Consider the following 25853-nt stretch of genomic DNA (forward strand, 5'->3'; position numbering starts at 1 on the left):
TTGTTTCCTCCTGCGATAGTTTCTCCTGATCCTGTTCTAATGAATATGTTTTTATTTGTTTTACACAAATTTTTAAGTTGTGTCTTTGTCCGTGCGTGTGGTGGGAAGGGGTTGGATGGGTACAGGTGGGATTATTGTTTACAGCACTTGTGCTATGTTTTTAAAGTCTGACTGATTGATTGATTGATTGATTGATTGATTGATTGATTGATTGATTGATTGGTCAACGACTTCCCTGTTCAAAAATGAGATAAAACCACCACTAATTTTATTATTAAACACAAATTTATAGTACTACATGTGAAACAGCTTCAGACTATGTCAGAAAATATCTTGAGTATTTAAGCATCAGCATTTTTTCTGTTTTTACTGAGTTATATTTTATTACTGGTTGCTGCGTGTCATGTACATCACTGCTCCTTCTAGGCGCCGACACGTTGTCCGTCTTCGTTGGCTCGTAGATTCTGTCACTGGACGACTTTTATTTCTAAATCTATTCTGACTACACGTTTGTGTAGAAGTCTCAGCTGATAGGGCCTGTGCATCCAGGACGTCGTACAGATGCAGAGTCAGAACCGAATCTGGGTGAAAAGGCTTTTTAAATGTCGTCCTCCTGGAACGATGCAGGAGGAGTTGATATTGTGTTTTGTGCGTTCGCTGAAGCCGTTGTGTTTTCTGTGCTGCTCTCTTGATCAGGTCACTCTGGAAAAAGAGGTTTTAAATTTCAGTGAGTTTTACCTTGTTAATAAAATAACATATAGTCGCAGTAGTTTATTGAACTGGGACGATGCACATTGATCAACACTGATGCATTAGTCACAACTTACAACACAGACACAGAAAATTTAAAACAACAATCACATGATAGACAATTACAGAATTAGACACAGACAGACAATATTATGACAAAATATCTGACGCACAATAACAGAAAACATTAATGGACCAAGAACCCAGAGAGTTGCATCAGAAAAGAAAACCATTGAGGCTGTGTGAGCACATGTCGGGTTTATTTTAGATTTTTTTTTTAAAAAGTAAGTAGTTGTCGCCCTTTCTGATGTGTAGCTGTGGCGACCATCGGTACGTTACAGTCACCTCCAGTTAGAGCTTCATTCAAGAGCATTTAAAACTTTAAAACTTGAGAGAGGCGTCCATGACGATGTGGTAGGTGTGTGTCCAGGTCAAAGAACATGGAATGTTTTTAGGTTAATGTTTCTCAGATTCAACCGTTGCTCATCTACATGAATCAGCAGCAGCCATCAGGTTAAAATACCAGTTAAGACATGAAGAAAATGAAAACACAAATTTAGATGTAAAGACTCGGTGATCGCTGCTAAAATAGCCGTTAGCATTAAAAACCCTCAACACGTCGAGCATGTGTGATTTTTGTTTGCAGGATTTGTTGTTGTTGTTGTTGTTTCTTTCACTGTGATGATGGTCGCCCCTGAGGGCGCCTCTCATGTTCACATTGTTAAATGTTAAACACACAGCTAGCTACATTCCTCGCCATCTTTCAAAGCGTCTCCAGCTGCTGCTTGTTGTGTTCAGCCAGTGATACACGCTGATAGATCACCAGAGGAGTGTTTGTTGACGGGGCTGCCTTTCCAGACGGGTTCTGTGCATCAAGTCAGTGAAGTTCTGCAGCATTTTTATTTATTTTTTTAGCTCTCACACCTTCTAGGTGTTCTACCTGTTATCCCCGGCAAAACAAAAGTGAAGATCTCATGCAGCGTGTTCAGGCCAGCGTCAGGAGACTCGTTTGTCTCCTCGTAATAGTTGAATTCTTTTTGCAGTCGGACTATCACAGCGGCGCACGCGTGGAGAGTCGGCGTCGGCTGTGGGCAGGAAAAGTTAGCGAGTCTGATTGAAGACCTGAAGATGCTCCGAGGCTGCAGCAGCAGCACGACGCACTCAGGAGCGGTCGGCACTTTTAGCAAAAAAAACAAAAAAAAAAAGCGCGACAACCGTCAGCACAAATCCTCATTACAGGTGGCACGTTTATGGAAAGTGCGTTAACGCGTTCCTGTGTGAGATAGTTTGCTCCATCTTCCTCTGCTGGAGACAGAGGATGCAACTATACGCAACAATGTGTGTGTGTGGGCGAGGAGGGGGCTGTTTGTGTGTTAGCGACCACACGCTAAGCCACAGAAGGTTGCTTGTGTTAAGTCTTGCCGCCGGCTCAGTGTGTGTGTGTGTGTGTGTGTGTGTGTGGGGTGGGAGGGAGGAGGGGGAGGTGGGGAGGGAGATTACAGCGACTATAGCCAACTTCAAAGTGTCGACTGGTGTTGTGCCAGGTCAGCATGTTTACACAGGAGAATTGGTGTTGAGACGACGCACACACACACACACACACACACACTGTCACGCACGCTTTCGTGCATGCACGTGTGCAGACACGCCTCGTCGCCGTCCGCTCTGGCTCGTGAACACACCTGACTCGCGCGCCGGCCGCCCGGAGAGCATTGGTCTTCTTATCAGTGGTCCCAGTGAGTCGGGGGGAGGCATTTAATCAGGGTCAACGCACAGCTCTCGGCATCAAAACTGATTCCACCAGCTATCGCGCTCCCTCCCCCTCGACTCCCTCCCCTCCCTCCCTCCTCCGCTCCTTTCTTTCACTCGCGGAGGAGTCTGGCCGGCTAAATATTGCCCCAGCAACCAAATTCTGTTCCAGAAATGTTCAAACCGGATCACTGGAGGCTTTGAAATAGTTTCACTCATCGATTTACCAACTTCTCCAGCTGCTTTTTTTTTTTTTTTTTTTTTTTTTTCGGGTAAAGGTTGAACAAGTTGTAGTCGGCCCTGCTACACGCCGGACATAAAAGTCACAGATATGGACCCTGGTGGGAAAACGAAGAGGATTCAGTGAGAGGTGAATCCATAGTTACAGTTTTGGGGAATCAAATGTGTTTTCTTATGTTAATTGATTTGGTCGGATGAGACCAACAGGCAGAAAACGATCAAACAGTTAGCAACTCAAAAAATAAAGAACATTATGGGCCAGATCGTTTGACAGTTTTAGCTACTTTGCAAAATATAATACAAATACAATACAAAATATATTATATATAACCGAGGCAAAGTTACAATTAAACGTGTCTATCTACATGGACATAAATTACATGAACACAGTATATATGACGCTAGCTGCTACTTTTCTAAGCCTTTAGTCTAGATAATTAGCTAGCATAAGGTTAGCATAAGGCTAGCTTCAAACTTCATTCATTTGTAAAGCAGTGTTTTTGAGATCAAGGTTCACATTAATGATGGTCTGACTTTATTTTTCCTGTATAAAATTTTAACAAACGTCAAATAGAGACACTGACATTTACCTCACATAATAGGGAGAAATCAGTTTACATCCAGTTCTTCCTTTTAATCTTTTCCAAAACTTTCCATGTTTTCTTTTTTCACTTTGGGTATCGGTGGAGTTTCCTCTGTGTTTTCCTGATCCTGTGGCATATTTTAACTTTTAATCCAACTTTATTCTCTGTTATTGCCACTTCTCTATGGGTGAATATTGGTTAGATGTAGCAAACATGGCGCCCATGAAACACGTGACCAGCTCAGAACCAATCAGCATAGAGGGACAGCTCAGATGCTACATTCTCTAGTTCGACAGACTCTCTATTACTATTATATCACTGTAATTACAACAGTGCAAACCTATTGGACAAAGTAGGAATTGTAGTTACTAACAGTTATTATCTTCTTTGCAAATTCATCCCGTGGCTCAGACTGGACCCTCTGGAGGTCTGTTTCTTTTGCCTCCAGGCCTCTTATGTTTGACTTCCCTGCTCCAGAAGCTGCCAAGTCTAATTTTAGACTTGTTTCTTGTTTCTTACATCCCTGATCATAGATGGCTTTCATTTACCATTTTAACCATGTTTACATAAACTACGTAACGTAATGAACGGCTTCTACGGGGACTCGCGCAGACGCCGCTTCACGACTCGAGTGAAATCCTAGACAAGCTGTGATGTTTCAGTGGGATCAGAGCACTGTTCTCTGAACTGCTTTGTCAGCTGTGCTCGTGTCAAACTAGGGCAGCGCTGGCTTTGTTTTCATAGTGGGTTCGTGAGATGTAGTGCTGCTCTTTTTTCCGTGGCACTAAAGTCATCTTTCACACTCGCAACTTGATGCACGTTAGAGGAACACGCTCAGACTCTAATTAAAATCTGCAACCACTTATGTCACCTATTCATCATACGCCCTCCTTTCACTTTTTTCTATCTTCTTGCTGCATCTTTTTTTCTTTTTCCTGCCTACTTCGTTTCTTCCTGTAAAAAAACTCATTATTTTTACCCGGTCACTGTGGTGTTCTCTTCCCGTCCAGTCTCGACTCTCCACGCTGGCGTTAATATTTAACACAGCTGTCAGACTTTTGAACACGGCGAGTGCGTCTCTGATTCCACCCCGTGACCCCTGTGCTGATTCTGGTTGGTTTTAAGGCACGTTTCGTCGCAGGATTATGTCGTGCATTCGTTAATTTATTTAGTGCAGCGTTCCTTCGTCTTTAAACCGAGTGACGAGTGAAGTCCTGAGAGGGGGGAGCTCTGGCGTTGAAGCCCCCTTCTGTGGAGATCAGTGCTCTGCAGATCCTTGGATCAGCAGCTCGGAGACAGACTCCGGTGACAAAATATAAGCGGTGCTGGCAGGTGCTAGCCGTGATTACTGTTCCGGGGCAGTGTGTCAGGTCTGCATAGTGAGCGTAGGAATTAGTTCTCTAGGGTGACAGAGGCTTTTTTTTTTTTTCTTGTGCCTGACAATTTTCTGTGTGGAAAGCGCTAGTGAGAGCCAGTAGTGGCAGCCTTGGATTCCTTATCTCAAGAATGTGTTATAAATGTGTCCATTTTTTTTTAAAAACGCACGCCTTTACCAAGTTGGACACCTCGCTGTGAATGGTAGCCACTTCAGCAGGGACATCGTGCAGAGTGACAAATTTCTCTCGTCTCTCAGATTCTGGCTCATGTGTCACAAAATTTCCCAGAGACAGATGCTGTTCCAGGAAGAATAAATGAGTGACAGCGTTCTTCGGCATAAATGCGTCACTTGGGCAACTTGCTGTTTTGTCCCAAAGTCTTCACCGAAATCAGTTTCTTAATGTGTTCCAGGTCAAAAACGTGACATGAAGGTGCAGACGAAAGCCACTGGTGCACTCATCATCAGTTTGGCGTTGTGTCTTTTTGTGTGTTGTGTCCAACTTCCTGCGTCACTTTCAAAAAAGGCAACTGAAACTTCCTCAGAAAAAGATGAGTCACACAAATGTTTGCACCTCAGAACCTCCTCAGTTTACATTTCCTCGCTGTGTTCCATCTTTATTGATCCAAATTGTGGAGATGGAGAAGCAGCCGAAAATACTAAAGCGAGAAACACGTAGCTCTTGTGGTCTGCGTAGTTCAGTGCTTCTCATGATTCCACACTTTGAATAAGAGGGAATTTTCAAGCCCAACCTGATCAGAAATCCTGACAAATTACACATCTTAAACACACACAAAGTTATGTTACACCTCATAGCAAATCAACAATCATTAAAAAACAAATAGCACAAAGTTCAGTTGTGCCTTTACTTGCTTCAAAATCAAAAGTTGAAAGTACAGAAAATAATGAAGCCGTGCAAAGAAGCAACACAAAAAAACAAAGCAAATCCATTTTTTTTTTCCTGCATTAGTTGGCTGCAATGAGCCTGTTTACCGCTGCACATCTTTTCAAAAATAATAAGATGTTGCAAAAAGTAGGAGACCGCAGTACATCGCGGTCCTCTGTGTGCGGCTGTTCTGTTTTTCCCACTTGACGCTTGGAAAACGAAAAAAAAAAGTGGATCAGGGATTTTTGTCACGGAAAAAAAAAATATGCATTAAATTGAATATTTCCTGCCATGTAACGCGTCTCACCAGTGATGTCTCCATTACCCACCAGTAATGAAAACACTCTGAGAAGCACTGGTGTAGTTTTAGAAGCCTAAACCGCCTTTAAGTTTGAATCCATACGGTTCCACTTTTATCCCTAAAATGTTTGTTTCAGGCTGAAATCTCATCAGAGGAACTGATCCCATGAGATTTGTTTCACAAGAATATGTTAAAAATCCAGGGTCATGCACAATTTATTAATTTTTATTTGGAGAAAACACAGAGTGACAGAAATATATACACAATGCATTTCGCTGTGGCAAGAAATTTAATAAGATGCAAATACAGATACAGATTATATAAATGTTTGGTTTTTGAAACCATTTCCTGCATCTGAGTCTTTTTGGACTAAACACTGACACAAGCTCACTCCTTGTTAGCTAATGCCCCCTTCCCTCTCCAACCGCCCCTTAAAAAAAAAAAAAAAAGTAATCGAAACTGGAGGTGCCATGACATTAGAGCTGAAATCAAGCGTATGAAATGAGATGTGAGATTTATTGCCTTCCGTGCGGTTATGCGACTGTGAAATAATTGAGGAGCGGAGAGGTGAGGGGGATCTAACTGATCAGCCATGGTCACCAGTGACAGCACAATCTGTCATAGTTAACACCTACTTACACCATGTTACCTGCGCAGTACGCCCCATTATTCACTCCCCTGGTGTATGAATCGAAACATGCCAACGCACCGGCCTCGTCCACACATGCAAATGCAAACCCGGTCCTCGTGGTGCGTCGACACGTCCCTCTAATGTTGCTCAGGAAGGGGACAGGAAACGAGCTTAATGGAGGACAGGAAATAGATGGCGGAGGCTTAACTGGCCTCTCCTGGTCCATTAACTTGAAAATGAGTGAAGTGGAATGTGTCCTAAATTCTAGGAAATGTACTCCCAATGAATCACAACCTGGATTCAGGTCTTTGCACCATTGACTGTTTACACTGTGGACAAACCCATCGTGACATCACCTGTTGGATTATGAACCTCGAAAATGAAGCTCAAAGTGGGCGGAGCCTGCAGTCGCCATGTTTGATTAGCTTTACTCCGCCCACACTCGGATAATCCAAATATGGACATGGGGGGGGGGTCATGTTGGGGCGGAGCTAAAGCAGCCTGGATGTTGAGACCCGCCCACCGCCAAACTCTCCGCTACCTGTTAGCTCAGGCTAACACCTGTCACTCAAAGTGGAAACTCCCTTAACTTTGCAAAATTCCAAACCTTAATAAAACCCGTACGGTCGTCATGAATAGTGAAATAAACTGTTGAGACCAAACTTGTTTTTGGCACCAGGCTGTAAACATGTTTAATAATGCTGTAAAGTTGGGGGGTCTATGGGGATTTACTCCATTCTGGAGCCTCTAGTTGTCTGATAATTGGAGTCTAAAGTCTAATGAAGCTGTGGTTAACGTAACAGAAAAAAAACAAGAAAAAAAATCTTTATTTTTAAAGAAAACGAAGGCCAAACACACTGAAGCGTTTCTGTCGTGATCGTAAAGTAAAGAACTGTACGCGTTTCCCCTCCTTATCTTTGATGCCTGCCGGTGCAGTGTAGCGTACGTGTGCTTTTTTTCCTTCACTGTTGCATTTTTTAAAAGATCGATGCTGGCATGAAACAGAAGGAAACCCAGACTTTCCGCGTCAAAGACGTGTCTTCACTATGAAATAACATCAAAGTTTGAAACTTGGAGCAGTTGCCAATTTTGATAAATTTAAACCTTGTAAGTCTAATGTTCACTTAGCTCTGGTCTGGTTCCTGCCGACTCCTCAGACACTAAACGCTTCTCCGACATAACCAGCCGGTCACGATTCGTTGGATCGAAGGTTTGTGTGTGGAAAAAGGAGCTGATTAGAGCTGCACAAGTGAATCAAAAGATCAAAGTTGCGGGATGTGAAATGAAAACAGAGCTGAACAATGTCTGTGAAGATCGTCAGTCGACCATGTGATGGTATAAAAAAAAAGGTAAAACAAAGTCAACTTGGATGAGTTTCTTTTGTTGTATCTTTGTTTTTTGGAGAGAGCTGAAGGGAGTGTCGCAACGAGTCAGTGGCAATTGGTGTTTTGTCTGTTACGTCATGCATATTCATTCATGCATATCTGGTCTATTGATTTGTTAATTTTCAATTGAATTGTTTAATTGGTAAAATATTTCCTGTAGCAGCTTTAAAATTCTTCTGTGTTTCTGGAATCATGTCACACCAAGACACTTCAGATACTTCATCTTCAGTGAAGTGTTTCCACACACTTGACAAACCAAGGACTCACTGGGCTCCTCACCTGTCTTCTAGGAGGCGGCCATGTTGTTATCGTCATGTGACCAGTGACTACACGATGCTTAAAGCAGCAGTGAAGTCGACCAGTCTTGTACAAGCCCTTGCAGCCTAGGGATGGGTATCGTTAAGGTTTTATCTGATAACCGGTAGTTTTGAGATTATTATTATTATTATTAATAATGTGTTGCCAGATGTTTAATCAAATTCCAGGTGTTGCCTCTTGTGCACAATATCTGCTTCGAGGACTTGTTGCAGGTTTCCAACTCTGCATCTTTTGAGGTGAAGTCCAGTCAAACTTTTAACAGTTTTACTTTACGGTCGTTTTGCACTGGACGCGTCTGCAGCACCGACTTTCGTGGATTTTTTTTTGTTTGTTTTAATTATTATCATATACAGAGACGTCAGAATCAGCACAAACTAAGAATATACACATTTATACACTGACATTTTACATAGAAACAGCCACGATTTACACAAAGACAAGTGCAGAAGGAAACTTGTGGCGACAAAAGAGGATACGAAGGTTTTTATATTTGGTTTTTCATTTTTCTTATTTTTCACGAGTTTCAAGGATCTGAGAAGCATTCTGAGATAACAAAGTGTTTAAAGGTCGGGGCTGATTTTGAGAATTTTTGTTTGTGTAAGAAGAATTTAGCATTATATTATTTTTTAGATTTTAGTATTGTAAACTTTATTCTGAATTCGAGGGCGCTGTTTCGTGGAAAACTAAAATGAAAGATAATATCTCTTATGTTGAATGAGTGGGTCACATTAACATTAAGGGAATGAAGGAAATTCAGCCCTGCCCTGAACTTTTTGGATACAGAACAAAAAACATCTTTTCCAGTCTTTGTACTTCAGGCTCAGGGTGGCACTAATTCAAAAGTCAATGGCACCGAAATCTGTGTTGCTTTTTGGTTGGTTACTATTGTTTGCATCAGCACCGGTGCCGAGTATCAGTACTAGTCCCGTTCAATACCACTGATTTTTGGGTACGATTCAATACTGAGTAAAATTTAAGGCTGGTATCTGCGACACTGATTCGATACCTTGTGTAAATACACCCTGATGTGTCTGTTGAATCTAAAAAAGTAGTGTTTCAAATCATAGCTGCATAAAGAATATAAGACATCAGAGTAATTTATAACCAAGCTAAAAACCAGAGACACAATCACACAAAAAGATGTTTCAAACACTACAAAGCTACTAAGAAATAAGTAAAATAATAAGACCATTAAAATAAATGATTGTTTAATTACTAAAATGCCTCATATTCTGTGTTGTGGTTCAACCTGAGGTGTTTCACAAGGTTTGTCAGTAGTTTAGTTACTTTCCACTATGTTCCTACGTTGCCTCCAATCACTGAAGTATTGAAAGTATCGATGTTTTGATTTGAGAATCGAGCATAAAGACGTTGCATCTGAAGCACTCACATATCAGTATCAGTTTCTAAAAAAAAGTGTTTCTTATCCTAGTTTGTTCAGACATTGTCCAAAATCCACAAAGAAAACACGACCCTTAACTGAGAAACCGTGATAGTTAAATAATGAAGCTTCGCCCAATTACTGATTCAAAAGACGCGATTCGATGAGGAACCTTGACTTCATTCGTCGTTCACACGCTCTTCGAAGAAGTTTCCCATCGATGTCGTAAACCTTGAATCGTTGCAGTGTCGTACAGCAGCCTCTTCGCTAACAGTGAGAAAAATGAGCCGCGGTCGTTGATTAAAAAGGCCTCAAATAAGAGCAGACCTTGGGAGGATCTGTCAGAGAATAGTCGGCGGCTGAGGCTCCAATTCTCTGTGATTTGTGTGTGGAACGAACACATTAGAAATGCTGCTGAAGCGTCCTCGGCCGACCCGGCTTCCTCCTGCCTCGTTTCTGTTCATTTAAATCTCTCTTGTTTTTCCGCTCTTGCTTTGAATGCAAATCATTTATGAGACCATTAAACGAAGCAATATTCCTGAGGCAGTTTTTAAAAAAAATAAAAATAAAAAAAAAGAAGCGAAAAAACAAACATACAGTGTATTTACACCCAAGTGCATTACTGTATAATGAATTCGAATAGAATGCAATATTTACGTTATTTCTCTCCTTCTCATCTTCACCAACAATATATCTTTGAGTTTTCTCTTTTATTTTCTAAACTTCCTTCTCTGTTTTTAAGTTTTCTTCCTCTTTTCACAAAAATCTGTCCCCCACGTAAAGCGCCATCTTTTGCTCCGGGGGTGTCACGGCTAATGGATGCCTGTATTTCTGAGCCCAATTTTTTTTTTTTTTGTACCTCCAGCGTGCTCAGCAATAACAAGAGTGATTTCATTTGGAGAAGAAAAAAGCCCTCTGAGGCAGATGCGCACAAATCCCAGAAATTGCTTCATTTATTTGGCAGCACTTGAGGTGACATTACGGCGACAAGTGTCAGTTTTGCGGACGGGAACGTGTGGCAGAGTAATGTTGGCACTTTGTATTCTAGCCGCATGATGCTGCTTTCAAGGGCTGGTGAAAATATTTAAATTACAACTTGAGTGCAAACGAATTACCTCGCTGTGGGGAGAGAAAAAAAAACAACAAAAAAAACAACTTGATGATGAGATATCGCCGTCCGATAAGTGGGGTTTCTTCCCTTAGTAATAGTCAGGATGCTCAGATGTGACATGAAGACACTTTTTTCCTTTTTTTTCTTTGCTTTGATTGTGTGAAAGTCTCAAGGAATTGGACACGGGATGTAGATAGACGAACAAAAAGCAATCTTTGCTCACAATCCGATGTAGTGCAGGCAATCAATACGCCACGAGGAGCAGTCAAAATGTTTCACGTGAAGGGTTCAACACAAGAAGCATGAAGGGAAAATAAACTGGGAATACATGTGGAATAGCTCCGAGGCTCGAGGACGAAGACAATCTGACAAATGAGCGGCGAATAGCAAGGACGTATGTACACGGGTGGTGCAAAGAAAATCTAAGACAGGACATAAAATTCAAAATAAAGCAAGAAACAGGAACAGAAAACTAAGACAACAGTTTTTTTTCTTGTCTATTCTCATTTGAGTAATCACTGGTGGCCACTAGAGTGTTTTTATGGACTCAAAAGGAAAGTAGGAGGCACTTCATAAATAGTCCAAGAGCCCTTGAGATACGTGCTCTTTAACATCCTGTAAGGTGGGACATGCATCAGTTTATCTTTTATCGATAGCTTGGCCTGTCATTAGCATGTGGGTCACTTGATTTGGTTGAGTTCCTCTCTCATCGTTTAATCAGCCTTGATAGAATCCATCATGGCCGCCAGTGGTGCAGGACATGCTGTTTTTCTACTGCAATGAGGAAAAAAATGCTGTAACTGTGTTTGTATCACTATGTTTCCTTTCCTTTGGGGAAAGTTTGGGTCCATAAAAACACTCCAGTGGCTACCAGTGGAAAAAAATAAGTACATTTTGTATCTAGGAAATCTCATCACAAGAAATACGACTTTCAAGAAAATCGAATAACTGACGGAAGCGTGTCCTCCTCCTCCTCCCCACTAGTTGGCGATATGTGTCTTTTCATCGGTTTAATATGGCCCCCTTTCTGGTAAACCTGTTCCGTCACATAATAAACAAGAGTCGTTAATGCTGCAGACCAGCATTTCAAACAACAACCAGATGGATAATAGTCCAACTTTTTTAAATTTTGTACGTAATGTGTACAGTACTTATCGTGCAGAGTAAGGTGGCGCTGTCCCTCAGGCTCTGTTTATCTTGTTTTACCTGCTTTTGTCCTGGGATCATACACCAGCGCAGCGGTTGTGGTGCATGCGCACATGCGTTGTCCAGTTAAAGTCCAGTTAAGATGCATATATGCACAACTCTGTTTACATGCAGTTAAGGTGTCCAGTTAAAGTCAGATTAAGGCAATAATTCGTTTTTTTTTTTTAACGTAGACTGTTTGAGGTGGTCTTGGTGGCATGTGTCCTCATTCAACCTCATTCTTCTGGTAGTGTGAACACAATGCGTCCTGAGTCCCAGCCTCTGTTATAAACGATGGCCCGCGTCACTGGCTGCAGACAGGAAAGTTTTGAGGTGGTGGTGGAGAGGAGGACACTAAACAAACTGTTATCAATCATGGATAACTCTGACCCCCCTCCTCTCCATAGACAGACAACAGAGCTCCATCCATCCGCCTGTTCAATCTGTGAACACGAGTGTGATTTTTTCATTAAATAACGTATCTGGATGAGGTTAATCACTGATGTGATCGTAGCTTATGTTAGTCCACCATGTCTCATGATGACTTCTACTTCTTTTGGTGTGTTTTGAGGTGACTGTGAATTGGTCATCGTCATCTTGGCTGCAGTACTCATCTTTCTCTTTCATCTATCTCTTTCTCCCCTGATGTTTCCTTTCCTGCCTCAAGTCCAGTTAGGAAGAGTTTCCTCCAGTAAGAGCGTTTGGAGTTGTGTTCCACGCAATATTTTACAGAGTAAAATTCAGGCTGGTATCGTCGATACCGATCCGATACTGTGTGTAAATACACCCTAATGTGTCTGGTTAAACTAAAAAAAAGACACAATCATACAAAATATATGAAAATAATCAAACACTGAAATAAGGAAATAAGTGAAATGCCACTGAATTTCCCAGATCTCGTATACTGAACCTGCTGAGACCCAGCGTCCTCATATGGGGACGTGAAGTTTTAGGTTTTATTGCAGCTTACTCTGCTTCATTTAAACCCGTTGTCCTCGTTAGTGGACGCTTTAGTCTGCCATCTAGTGGTAGAAATGGGTCAATACACTAGTTGGTAAAAACATAGCGGGCGTTTCATCGGATTCATCCTACAGACGGTTAAATTCTACGGTTAAAACTTATTTATTTATGCTTAGTAACGTTTCTAGTTTGACATGACTCACAAATTTAACAAATTTTATTAATGGCAACAACCTCACTAATTAGAAAGTACTTGTTTGAGGACGTTGGTACTTCATTGTTTGCAATTCTGTTTCGCTCAGCCAGGTGTTAAAATTTACAGTATATTTTGTAACACGTTGGTGATTTTATAATAACATAAATAACACGATAATCCCAGCTTCCACGCATGTGGACATTGTTTTTTTCAAAAACTACTACTTCCTGTTGAAAGATGATGCTTAGTTTTTATATGTCTTAGGACCTACTGGTCCCAACTGGAGAAATTAAAAATACATAGCAAACTAAAGTTTGGGTTTATGTGAGGTCTGAAGAGTCAAAAACATGGGAAGGACACAAGACACATGAAATAAGACTTGAGGGAAAGACAAACTGATCGTTAAAATGGGGAAAAAATTTAAATCCAAAATGATTCCTGTCTTTGTAGAAAGACCTCTGTGACCTTCTGAAAGCTGCTTTTCAAAGAATCTCTGCGATGATGAGCCTTGATGGGCGCGCTTCATCCGTTCCCTTCCTCTTGTTTGGTTTTTGTTTTTGATTTGCTTTGTGTTCCCTCATTTTTCAATTAACTAATCAAATAATACCAGAAGTTGCTCGACAACTCTCGTATAATGCATCCTCACATCCATCCCATCCATCCCATCCCTGTGTGTGTGTGTGTGTGTGTGTTGTTTCTGTTGTGTGCAGTCTGGGAGATGGTGATTTAGATGCCATCTCTTCACACTCACAGGTGCAGACTGTCTCCGTGACACTCAGCGAGATTGGCAGAGTGCGATGAGCAAAGTGCTCCGCCATTAGCTTATTGGACGGCTCGGTCGACGCTTGTGTGTGCGAGTTCACGCTCGTTGGAACCGCCAAGCGGGGAGGATTTAGTTCTTAATCCACATGTTGCAAACCTTTCTGGAGCCGGCTCCATGCAGGAACGTGGTGCTATATATTTATATATTTACTTCAAGCTGCAAGAATGTTTTTCTCTGTGCAATGAGCGAGTCTCTGTCTCCATGTCTCCGTTACACACCGTCCAACCGTCCCGAGCTCACGCTTGATCAAGACAAACTCACGCGGTGCATTGCTCTGCATAAAGTTGTCTGTCTGAGAAGGACGTGAAGAAAAAAGGCGTTACTGGTCAAGTAAAGGACACAATGCACCACGCTGACGAGCAGATGTAAAGAATAACACAGGCAGATGGACGGATGGACGTCGGCCATGACAGTACAGGGGAAATGTTTTTGTTTCTCGTCTTTTGTGGCGCCTGCAGTCGGTTGGAATTACAGTAACGAGGTCTTGTTAGTCACAGGCGATGATGGCAGGAAACTGACCACAAACAGCTGTTTCTCCAGGCTAAGTCGCCACGTTGCCACAGTTTTTTCATTACACACATGTTCTCTGTCAGTGTCTTGTCTTATTTCAGTTCAGCTCAATTCAGTGTTATTTATTCAACACCACTGACAATAGAAACTGACTAAGGATGCTTTTAAAAAAAACAGCCAGAGGCGATGGTGGCAAATACAATATTTAATAATAAAATATTATTAAATAAATAAAATAAAATAAGCAATAATATTTAATAATAAAAATAAAATATTTAAAAATAATAAAATAAAAGTAAAAATGTAGTAAAATAAAATACAAGTAAAAATATTATAAGCAAAAAAATATACAAAATTAGCATATGTACAAGTGTACAGAACATAGAGATGTGGGTAATTATATTTTATATACATAGGAAGGATTAATAAATCAATTAATGCACGATAAATGGAAACAAACTCGGTAATAGATGTTAAATACTCTTGAAAAATAAAAGTTGATCAGTTCATTGCTTTTGAACAGGTGTGCTTACATCATTATGTCATATTATCATTATATTAGTGGAAATAATGATAGTTAGTGGTCCCAAAATAACATAGTTTATCAGCAATCATTTGTGGGACAATATATCATCCTGCAAAATTCCTTGTTTTTCGTGACAGGCCTGATAAGTGAAGCGTGTTACACGAGAGACTGATAATGAATATATGAATAAAGCTGTTAGTGACAGCACCTGATCTATTACCAGTGAGTTCGCTGCTATAATGACTGAATATCGGAGGCGTCACAGGTAGATGTGGAGGATGATGCATTCAGGGACGAGAGGATGAGTCCAGGACCAGGAGACGGATAGAGGGAAACATAGCTATTGACCTGCTAAACAGAAGTAGCTTTTCCATATAACTTCTTTGGAATTATTTATTTTCAGCATTTTCCCCTTTTAACTGTACATTTACATCAAAGTGTTACAAATTACCCTGAAAAAACCTTAAAGAAAGGCGTCTCTACAAAGTTTATTAAATTTAGTTTCCTGCACCTTCCTGGAGAAAGTGATTCTTTCCATTCCTAAAAAATGAGACGATTGTGTGTCTGGTTTAAGTGCGTCCTCTTGGTGACGGCTTCTTTTCTAGCGGCTACACTCAGTAAAGCCAGCAGATATTTTACTTTTCTTTTAATTCATGATTTCATCCTCCTCCTCCTTCCTTTCAGTCTCTGTCGACCTTTCTGTCTCGTCCAGCTCCGGCCTCGTCTCGTTTTCTCCCCCCCGCCCTCCCGCCCTGTCATCTGTATACATCACTGAGAGCTTGTTGTTGTTCAATAAAGTCAGTGGCCTTTAAAGTGCAGGTCACAAACTCATTCGTTGCACTTCCTTTTCTTCTCTGCCTCCTTAGGACAAAGTCTTTTCCCACGTAATCTCTTAATGTCACTCCTCTTGCTCTTCTCTCTCTCCATTTCCACGCTTCTTTTTTTATTCCCCTCATCGTTTCCTTTGTGAGAGCCTCTTCTCCTCTTTCTCCATCGCCATCTCAGCCGGGCGTATTTCCGCTCCTCTCTGGAGGAAAGGAACTTTTTGAAGTTCTGCCAGAGGAGAAGCGCCTTCAGCTCTAATACGCTTCATCCTGGTTACTGATGCTTACAGCATTGGCCCACTACTGTCTGCCACTGTCAACTCTACCAGGGAATTAAACATGAGGCAGCCGCACAGTCGTACAGTGGAACCAGTTAAAAAGGATTCATGTTTACTGGTGCACTGCTCTTGATTTCCTTGGACGCTTTTATGCTGCTGGTCAGCGTTGAATAATTCCTTCCTTCCCCGATGTCTAATTGTCCCAGATTCAGACTCACACTTTAGACAACCTGTGAACTAGTTTTAATTTATTTTTTTATTATTATTATTATCATTTTGGCTGTTGGGTTTATTTTGAGTGCGTCGCTTTAATTTCCTGCAGCTGTCTGTTACTGTTGAATCTTTTATTGCATTAACTGGGACATCTCTGGCAGCTCCTGACAAGAAGGCACGTATAAAAGGAGCCCTGCATGGTGCAGTTTATGCATATTCCCTTTTGAATAAACAACAACAACAAAATGTGCACTGGTCTACTTCTGACAAAAAAAAAAAAAAGGAAAAAAGAAAAAGATGGATGACACGTCTCCACTTACTCCCACTGTTCAAACTGATGCTAGTAACCCAGAGTTACGGTGGAACCACAGTACTGTCGATATTAGAGTTTTGTTAACCTGCATCAGTTATAAAGAAGTGTTGGATTATCCACATTTTTTGCACATTTTCCAACTCTTATGCTTCAAGAACCTGTTGTCAATGGCAACTGTCAATCATCATGCTAGCAGGCATCAAGAGGACTTTATTTTAACATGGCTATCATTTAGTTTAGTTTAGTTTACAACGTGAATTCAGATACAAAAGAATCAAAAGAGAAAAAACAACAACAAATAAACACAGTTTATGCTAATATTGCATTACACAAAAATAAAAAAAAAAAGCTTAGCTGAAGCTTAGCTTATTATGCCCAACCCTCTATCAATCTATGTCAGCTTCAACATACTGTATACGGAGCGGTAAATAAAATAAAAGACATGAAAACATTAGAAAACACACTTCTAACATACACATGATGTCATGATGTTAGCTGGAGGCAGAACAGAGGGAAGCTTGAGGCGAACACTGTCACTTTCAAACATGAAAATGTCATTTTCATGTATTTTTTGATGCCAAAACCGAAAAATCAAAACCACTAACTTGAAGTTTTATCACATACCAGCCACTGCCATTCGTAGACAACTTTGGTTTGACTTTGGCGGTTAAAGACAATCCTCAACAACGCACACACTTCTTATGAAATAACATTAATAGGTAACGCATCATAAGTTAAAGCTTGGATAACGTTATGAGTTAGAATAAACTGTGAAAGAAATTAGGTTAAGTTACTCATTATTTGGAGGATTCTTCTTACAGATGAATGCTAACCGTTAGCTAACTCAGCGTTAGTTGTGTGTTTCAGGGGTGTCCAAGCAGAAGTTGCATTTACTACTTCACTCCAGTGGTTTCACTTACTTCTTGTAATATCTTTGTTGGAGAGGCTTCACTTGATAAAAACAGACCAGACTTCGTCCCCTCGGTATCAAATCGTCCATCCAGTGAGTGAGAGTGTAGGGGTCGGTGAATATAGTCCCATCAGTCAAATAAACACTCATGCTTTCATTTTAAAATGTGTGTTTTCCTCGTCCATTCATGAAATATAGTAACCACCGTTTACTAGCTACATTGCTTGAGATGTTTTGCCTCCATTTAAGCCCCGCCCCTTTAAAAAACGTCACATTGTTTTGAAACAGTGAAGCGGTCTATACCTCATGAGCATCCTAATACTCAATACTTTTTTAAACATTTGGTTTTGTTTTGGTCTCTGTAATATCCACATCCAAAGCATTACACAGACCAACCAACATAGTCATGATTTTAAGTGACATCCTCCCGAGTGCCTCGGATGTCTGCTTACATGCTTCAACTCTGAGACCCAGAGTACTGAAGAGCACCAGAGGAATATATTGTTCCACCTGAGCAGCACTCCTGGCAATTTACTTGTAACTGTCAATCATCATTTACGTCACCTGTTCCTGTTCTTACAACGTCAGTCCTGGAATACAACAAAAGTACGACTGCAGTGCATCTGAAAAGAGGTTTCTGTGAGTTAACGTTAGCATAACGGTCCATATCCTCTGGACATCAGTGAGTAACAGAGAGAAGGAGGCTGCACATCGACTATTTGATAAACTTATTAGAGCTTTAGCTTCAGAGAAATACCTGCAATCAAAAGTCTGTTTGGCATGACAAAAGAATGTTCGAATTCTAATTTATAAACCTAATTTTTTGAAGTTTAAAAGCCCCAGAGTTCGCTTACACTGGCAGTAAACACATTTTCCATGCTCCCAAATTTACAGAAGCCTGACCACAAACAACTGTGACATGCAGGAGTGTTTCCAGCCTCTCACTTTTCTCCAATGCAATAATTCTGATATATTAATCTGACTCGTCTACATGTAATATTTCAGGCCCAGGAGGTCAACAAAGTGTCCTTTTAAAATCAATATATCTTTTAGCCAGATCTCATTATTGTAGATGCAGATCATGTCAGAACAAGTGTCTCATAGTTGACTCACTTGCAGCTTTTCTTATTTGAAATAAATCCGACTTGTGGTTATTGTCCATTGACTCCGTTTGATGTCTGACTCAAATTAAATACAGTTTGCATTTGCTGCCACTGTTTTGTTAAATTGAGGTCGTGAAAAGTGTCGAGAGAGTTTCACGGTTCGGGTCGCCGGGTTTCCAAGCAAGGTGTCACGGTGCGGCAATTAAGCGGCATTTCTCAGAGTGGGAATTTATTTTACACGGAGCGAGGCCGTGACCATGAAAGAGCACTCACAGGTTCTATTTCTTACCCTTTTCAGCCATAACTGAAACTATTTTCCTTGCATCTGCCATGCTTCAAAGCCAAATTACCGCCCCAATTAGAACTTCTCTATTTGATTTCACACAGCGTGCTGGAGTGTGGCACTGTTTGCAGATCTATGCTCAGGATGTCTGCAGTTTGCACCAGGTTGCAACATTAGTATGCAGCATCCATTTGATATGTGCAGCATTTAAACAAATACGAATAAAACTGCTTCTGATGCTGTAATCTGTGTAAAATGAATGAAGTAAACCTAATGCTGCGCAGATGATCTGAACACTATATTTAATTTAAAGTAGATACAAAACATATCGTGTTGAAGCTGAGACAGTGTCTTGTTTTTTGAACTGTGTGCGCTCTCTTCAAAAGAGTTGACATGTTTACCACTGAGTTGCATCACCGCTTCTTTTAACAACATTTTCTAAGGTTTTATGAAGTTGACACAAGATTTCAGCTGTTCAACAGTTCAAGGCCCCTCTCTGCTGCATCCATCAGATTGATCACAGGGTTGTTGTGGATTAATTTTGATTAATCACGATTAAATAAAATTTATTTTTAATCTATATTAATCACGTTTCGTTTTGCATGAGCAAACAGACTCAAGATCGAAGGGAATATATCTGCACTTAACGTGTCGATTAAACACTTTAGTTTCAACGACTTGAAACAACTTTTCTCTTTTTTTAAAAAACAAACATTTGTCCACATTAATGTTCCTCCTCTTTCAGCAGCTACTAAGACAAACTTACTTGTTGACATTTGATTAAATTCGATTTTTATTTGTCTCAAACAAGCACAACCACCAAAACAAACAGTGAAAGAGAAAAGAAAAAAGAAATGACACACTGCGATAAAGAGCAAGATTGAGAAGGTGCTTATCAAATGACAGCCGCCCCATTTACATTGTCATATAACCCTTAGATCCATGACAACTTTAATCTGACGTCTTGTCCAAGAGGAGAGCTGATGTGACCAGATATGCAGCATTGCCAGCTTGTCTTTGTCTTAGTTTGTCTTGACTTTGTCTTAGTTTGTCTCAAGCTGAATAGTGTTACTAGCGTTAGCCGAAGTGCTAGCAGAAACCCTGGCTAACATGTGCTAATGTAGTATTTTAAGCTGGAAGAGCTTCAGTGAAAGAAAACTTTTTTCCTGTAGTGTCCATGATACATTATGTCAGTCCACTGTTTCGTCTTGTTCCCATGGAGAGGGCCGGATCAGCTGCACATGCTACTTGGACAAACTGCCTGAAATGCTTTGTCATTGTGGTGGGGGTGTCTGGTCCGGTCTAGGTGGGTGCAACATCCACACGAATGAACACCAGGTCAGATAGATACTTTTACTGTAAATGTACAAGTCCAGTGAAATGCAGACTTCAAGTTCCTCGGTTTGCACGTCTCAGAGGACCTGGGCCGGACTGTGAACACCACCCACGTTATTAAAAAGGCCCAGAAGTCTCTCTTTTATCTGAGAATGCTAAGGAAGAACCCTTCTACCTCTGCACCACAGAGAGCGTACGTTATAACCTGTGGATGATGGACAGTGTGGTACGCGAGCTGCACCGTGGCAGAAAAACAACAGCAGCAGCGTGGATTTTAGACTCCCCTCTTCCACATCTGGACAAGATCTACTCGAGCCGTCTCCTCCAACGAGCCACAAAGAGTCTGGTGGACTCAAAGTAATCAGCAGGCTCAAGCACAGCTTTTCTCCCATGGCTGAGCCACTATTCTTATTTCAGACAGAGATTATATGATCTTTTTTTTTTTATAATTAATACATTTATTACATTTAAACACCTGACATCAACCTGCTGATTGCAATGACATTAAAGTTCGTCTTCTTCTTAGATGGCTAGGGTCCAAAAACAAGATGGTCACAAGATGGTTGAAGTTATTTACTTTTCCTGTCAGTGGTCATAATATTGTGGCTGATCGGTGTATATATATATGTACAGAGTTTAGTAAAGTTGGACAGACTGCTTCTAATATAATTTTATAGAGCAGAAATGCCTGTGGTGCATGGACCGTGTGATGTGTCCATCAGTTTCTTGCCAATATCATCCACCAAGGGTTCCACGCAGAGATTAATCGCCTGGGGAGCTCATGCTTATTAAAACAAACAAAAAAAAAGATATCGCTAGAATTATTTATAATACTCATCAACAGGGCTACTGTTACTTTTAATTTCATAAACATCACGTATCCCGGTAGGTTAATAAAAAGTCACAAAAGATACCATCTGCTTCTCCGCTGTCAGAGGCCTCGTCAAGTTTTTCTGCAGAACCACATGTCCTCGCACAAGATCACAGGCAACGCTGGGAAGACCAGAGTTTAAACGTGTTAAACGCAGCTAAGAGTGTGTCCTTCAAATGAAGCGGTTCTCTGGTTCAGGTTTCCACGACTGTCGGATTTCACCTCAGGGGTTTGGTACAATATCACAATTACATTTCCATTATCAGCCATCTCCATTCAGCGGGTAGGGCAATAGTAATCTGACTCTGTCACAGTAACCTCTGCCATGGGAGCTTCATAAATCAGTCCTAATTAAGCAGGCTGCAGAGCCCCGCGTGAGGGGAGGAGAGTTAACGTTGTCCTCGCTGAACAAGCTAACCCAGCAGTTAAGGTCCCGCTCACCGTCATCTGAAGCTATTCTTAGCTAATAAGGACTAGAGTGCAGTTTAGGGATCTGTTTTCATACTGTTGTACTGTTGCATTAAACGAATAACACATTCTCATTTCAGCTTTTCTCTCGCTGAAGAAAAACAATTCCGACGCTTACTTTTCACATTGTGTCAAGACAAAGGCTTGACAAATATTACATTTTGAAAAACAGCATGAACAAACCGGGTACCTCATTATATTTAATCCATATACTTTTAGGACTGGTGTTAGTGACTTTGTGCATGAAATGCACAAAAAAAAATGAAAATTCAGTAGCTTTTATCTCATAATTATGTGGTGTGTGACAGTGGTTATTTAAGCTTAAGATTTCAGAAGTTATTGGACACGTGTGTCTGGGGCATAGACTGTATATAAAGATGGAAGACAGGAGAGCTACTCAAAAGTGAAGCTCCCCCTGGTGGCTGGCTGCAATATCATAGGTCATAAGCCCCACCCTCTCCACGTTAGTGGGCGGATCTAGGAGACGTAAAATTTTCAACAGGGTTATTGTCATTTTAGGTAGTTAATACAATGCTGGTGCATCGTCACGTGTCCATTTTTTTTCTTAGAAGGTTAATTTTTGTTATTTGACGCTATGGGATGCTAACAGGATGTGACATTGTGACGACTAACAGTCGCCATGACAACCACTGCGAGAAGCGGCACCATAGTAAATATACACCACCAAAACACTCCAGAAGTGTTTTGGTAGAACTTTTGTGTATGTATGATGGCTGTAGCCATTAGTCGTGAAGTTTTCCTCCGATATGTTGAATCAACAGTTGCAATCAAAGCGATCTCTGATTGAACTTAGCGGACCAGTGCACAAGTTCATAAGGTTCAAAAGAGACGCACAAAATGCTCAACTCACCTAAACATTCATATTCAATACATGAACACTGTTATAATAGAAGTTAACTGTGGACCAAGTCATGAGCGTGATGCAGGAGAGGCCCGCTCTAGCTTGTAGCTCTACGTGGCTTCCTAGCCTCCCAGCTAATGACATCTCTTGTGGTAGCTCTTCTCCTTTTGAATGGTGACTACTAATCCTAGTGCTAGTTGATATTGAGCTGAATTACTACAAAGCAATCAAAGACACGTGCGGAGAGGCTCGGATAGTACACAAATATTTTTTTAACTTCAAAGAAACCCTCTAATATCCCCTTTGCTCCGTTACATGTAATTAATCTTATCGTGAGCGATGCACACACACAGAAATCCTCTCACACTCCCATCAGCTACTCTCTCTCTGCTGTGGAAAGTTTTCCGCCGCAAGATCAGAGATGTTATTGGCACCGCTGGCATCTCACGCTGCTCCGAGTATTTCCTTCCCTATCGTCATCCACAGGTTTCTATATTTCAGTTGTGCTGGCGAAACAATCGTGTACTTTGATGCGAAAGTGCGAAAAAAATTGAGGAAAGGTTTTAAAAAGTAGCCTAGCAGCTGTGAGGTGATGAATGTTAAATGCAGTGCAGGCGTTATATTGTGAGGGCGTCTCGACATCGGACCAGACGGTCGATGTGGAAATAAGTTTTCATTCAAAGCATTTTTCTGCAGCGGCGGCCAAAGCAGTGCATCCAGTTCAACTCCACCACTGTGTGTTGGTGCTAGCTTCTGATAACCTTATCCCCAATGTCTGTGTTTACTCCTAAAGCTTTGAATCTAACGCTCACCAAAGGTAACCCATCAGAAAAAGATGTATGCATCTTTAATTTAGTGCACAGGCCTGACAGCACTCTTGATTTGTATGTTGCCCAGTAATGATTGGGACTAAACTGCATTCATGTGTCCACGTCCTCACCTCTGTCTCTTTCTCTCCACACAGCTGGATGCTTGGTGAAGCATGGTGGTGAAGATCGTTAGAATGCGCTTAATGGAGCCGCTGTCATGGGGCCGGGTCAAATGGCAGAGTGTAATGGGAACAGGAGTTCTTTGCGTGCTGCTGCTGCTGTTGTCAACCAGCCTGGGCCAAGACACGGAAGGTAAAGAAAGACTCTTTGTGTCTCCTCCTACCTCTCTGTGTCTGTCTCTTTGTCCTGTTCCTGTCTCTTTCTTCTCTGTCTTTTATCTCAGTCTTATAATTTAGTCAGCTCAGTAGGGATTTAACATCAAATATATTTTTTTTCTTTTTTTTTTCATATGGGGCTTATCCTTGATAGTAGTACAGATCAGGCGTGATATTATGACAACCCTCCTAATGTTGTGTAGGTCTCCCCTGTGCCTCCAGAACAGTTGTGACTCATGGGTCTTCTGATGGTGTCCTGCGGTGTCTGGCAACAGAATGTTGTTAGTGGGGGCCTTTGAGTGGATGGTTGTCTGTGGATCATCCTGCAGATACTTGATCAGCTTGAGATCTAGTGAATGTGGAGGCCAGTTTATTCCTGTTTTCTGAGTTGCTCCTAAAGTGTTGAATTGTCACAAGAAGGTCGATGTTATTCACCGTCAGTGGTCATAATGTTCTGGCTGATTGATGCACTTGCTAAACACCATCAGCATATTTAAAGCACTTCATTCCTCAGTGCAGCCGTGCAGTAGCTTTAACAAATCAGGTCTCACGCTTCTTCTTTGTTAATAGCTCAAAAGGTCATCGCTGCATGGAACACAGAAATCAAACATTTTTTTGCCATCAGGTCATTGCTGGGGGGGGGGGGGGGGGGGGGGGGGACACCTGGTCTGGTCTAGGTGGGGGCTACATGTCTAAGTAACATCCACACCAATGAATGCTAGGTCCAAATGTTTCCCAGCAGAACACTGAATGGTCACAAGATGGTCAATGATATTTACTTCTTCTGTCAGTGGTCATAATGTTGTGGCTGATTGCCGTATGTGAGTGTGTCATAACTGATCAGTTTGTCTTTACATTTATTTTTATTCCATTAGACTCTGCTTAACTTGAATTCAGAAGTAATTAAATCATAGTATGGTCACCTGAGTGTGGTAAATTTCAAATGCTACAAAGATCCATGGTGTCAGTGTGAAGAAGGTCTTTTTTTTTATTATTATTATATTTAGCCACACTATCTCCATGGCTTAAGAAATGTCAATGCTTGTTCGGCGTTTTGATCCAGATCAAAACATCTTTAACAGTCGGGGCTCTTACACTGTTTGACTACATCAAACGCATCATAGAGGAAAGAGAGGAGGACAAATAACGACTTCATAGGGTTCACGTACGAGTGCAGTAACCAAACCATCGCGAGGCATGCAAAGAGAAGTCTTGGCGAAGTTTTCTCACTTGTTTTTGTCACTTCATGTAATCCCTCGCTGACTCGATGAATCGATATCACGCCATCTGTTGCAGGACTCCTTCTTGTCTCCGGGGATAGTTTTTTATGACACCAGCTGTGTGTCTGTAGGGCCTTGTTATGCTGCACAATGAATTTGGGACTAATCAGACCACTCCCTGGCGATATTGCACGATGGATAAGGATCTAAAAATGCAGAACAATTAAAAGCACAGTAGTGTGTCTCCAAGCATGTGCATCCTCTCAGAACTGCTAGAATACCTGGAGATTTGCTGCCTTCAGATTTGAAATGTGGAGTCGTGTGCAAAATCCTTTGGTTCAAGTGATAACACCAGACGTAAGTCATTAAACCCCCTGAGACCTGAGCTTTTGTTTGAATTTTTAATTCCTCCATTTTTCTTTATTTGGGATTAGTAGGACCTAAGAACTATAAAAGCTAAGCATCGTCTTTGAACAGGAAGTAGCTTTTGGAAAAAAGTATGTCCTCATATGTGGACACAGGGATTATTTCACTTATTATAATAAAGTCACTCAATATGTAGCAAAATATAAAACTGCTAAGTGTAATTTCTGAACATTTCTGTGCAAAAGTGAATTACACACAATGAAGTCCCAATGTCCTCAACTGAGTACTTGCTAATTAGGAAAGTTATAGTTCGTTACTATCTAGAATTTGCGTGTCATATTGAACTAGAAAAGTTAATAAGCATAAATGAAGTTCAAAATGTTACGTTTAAACTGTAACTTTTGTTACATGATCAGCTGCTGAATGAATCTGCTGAAACTCAACGTCCCCATATGAGGATGCATGGTCTAAGGAGGTTAAAAAAATAAGCAGCAAGGAAACTGTTGGCATCCAGTTTGATTCAGAAAGTTAACAACAAACTGTAAAATCTTGATGAGCTAGGGTTTGTTCAGACTAGTCAGTTTGTCACTGCTGTACCATGACACTTTAAGTATCATGTCAATGATCACCTGACAATAACAAACCGCCTCCTAGAAGAAGACGGGGGAGGAGTCCAGTGGGTCATTGCAGCAAACTAGCTTTGGCTCAACAAGTGTTTGGAAATACTTCACCAAAGATTAAGCCAATGCTGT

At 41.1% G+C, this 25853-nt stretch overlaps 1 protein-coding gene across 7 annotated transcripts in view; it reads left to right on the forward strand.

Moving 5' to 3' along the window:
• The window catches only part of LOC125022862 (protocadherin-15-like), a 217664-nt gene that overhangs the window by 10852 nt on the left and 180959 nt on the right, over positions 1 to 25853 (forward strand). For all 7 annotated transcript variants that reach the window (XM_047609811.1, XM_047609812.1, XM_047609813.1 and 4 more), the window contains exon 2: positions 23336 to 23492. In XM_047609811.1, coding sequence (XP_047465767.1) covers positions 23354 to 23492 — 139 coding nt within the window. In that variant the 5' untranslated portion in view covers positions 23336 to 23353. The remainder of the gene's footprint in view (positions 1 to 23335; positions 23493 to 25853) is intronic.

The sequence above is a fragment of the Mugil cephalus genome, chromosome 16 (genome assembly GCF_022458985.1).
Source record: "Mugil cephalus isolate CIBA_MC_2020 chromosome 16, CIBA_Mcephalus_1.1, whole genome shotgun sequence".
Lineage (NCBI taxonomy): Eukaryota > Metazoa > Chordata > Actinopteri > Mugiliformes > Mugilidae > Mugil > Mugil cephalus.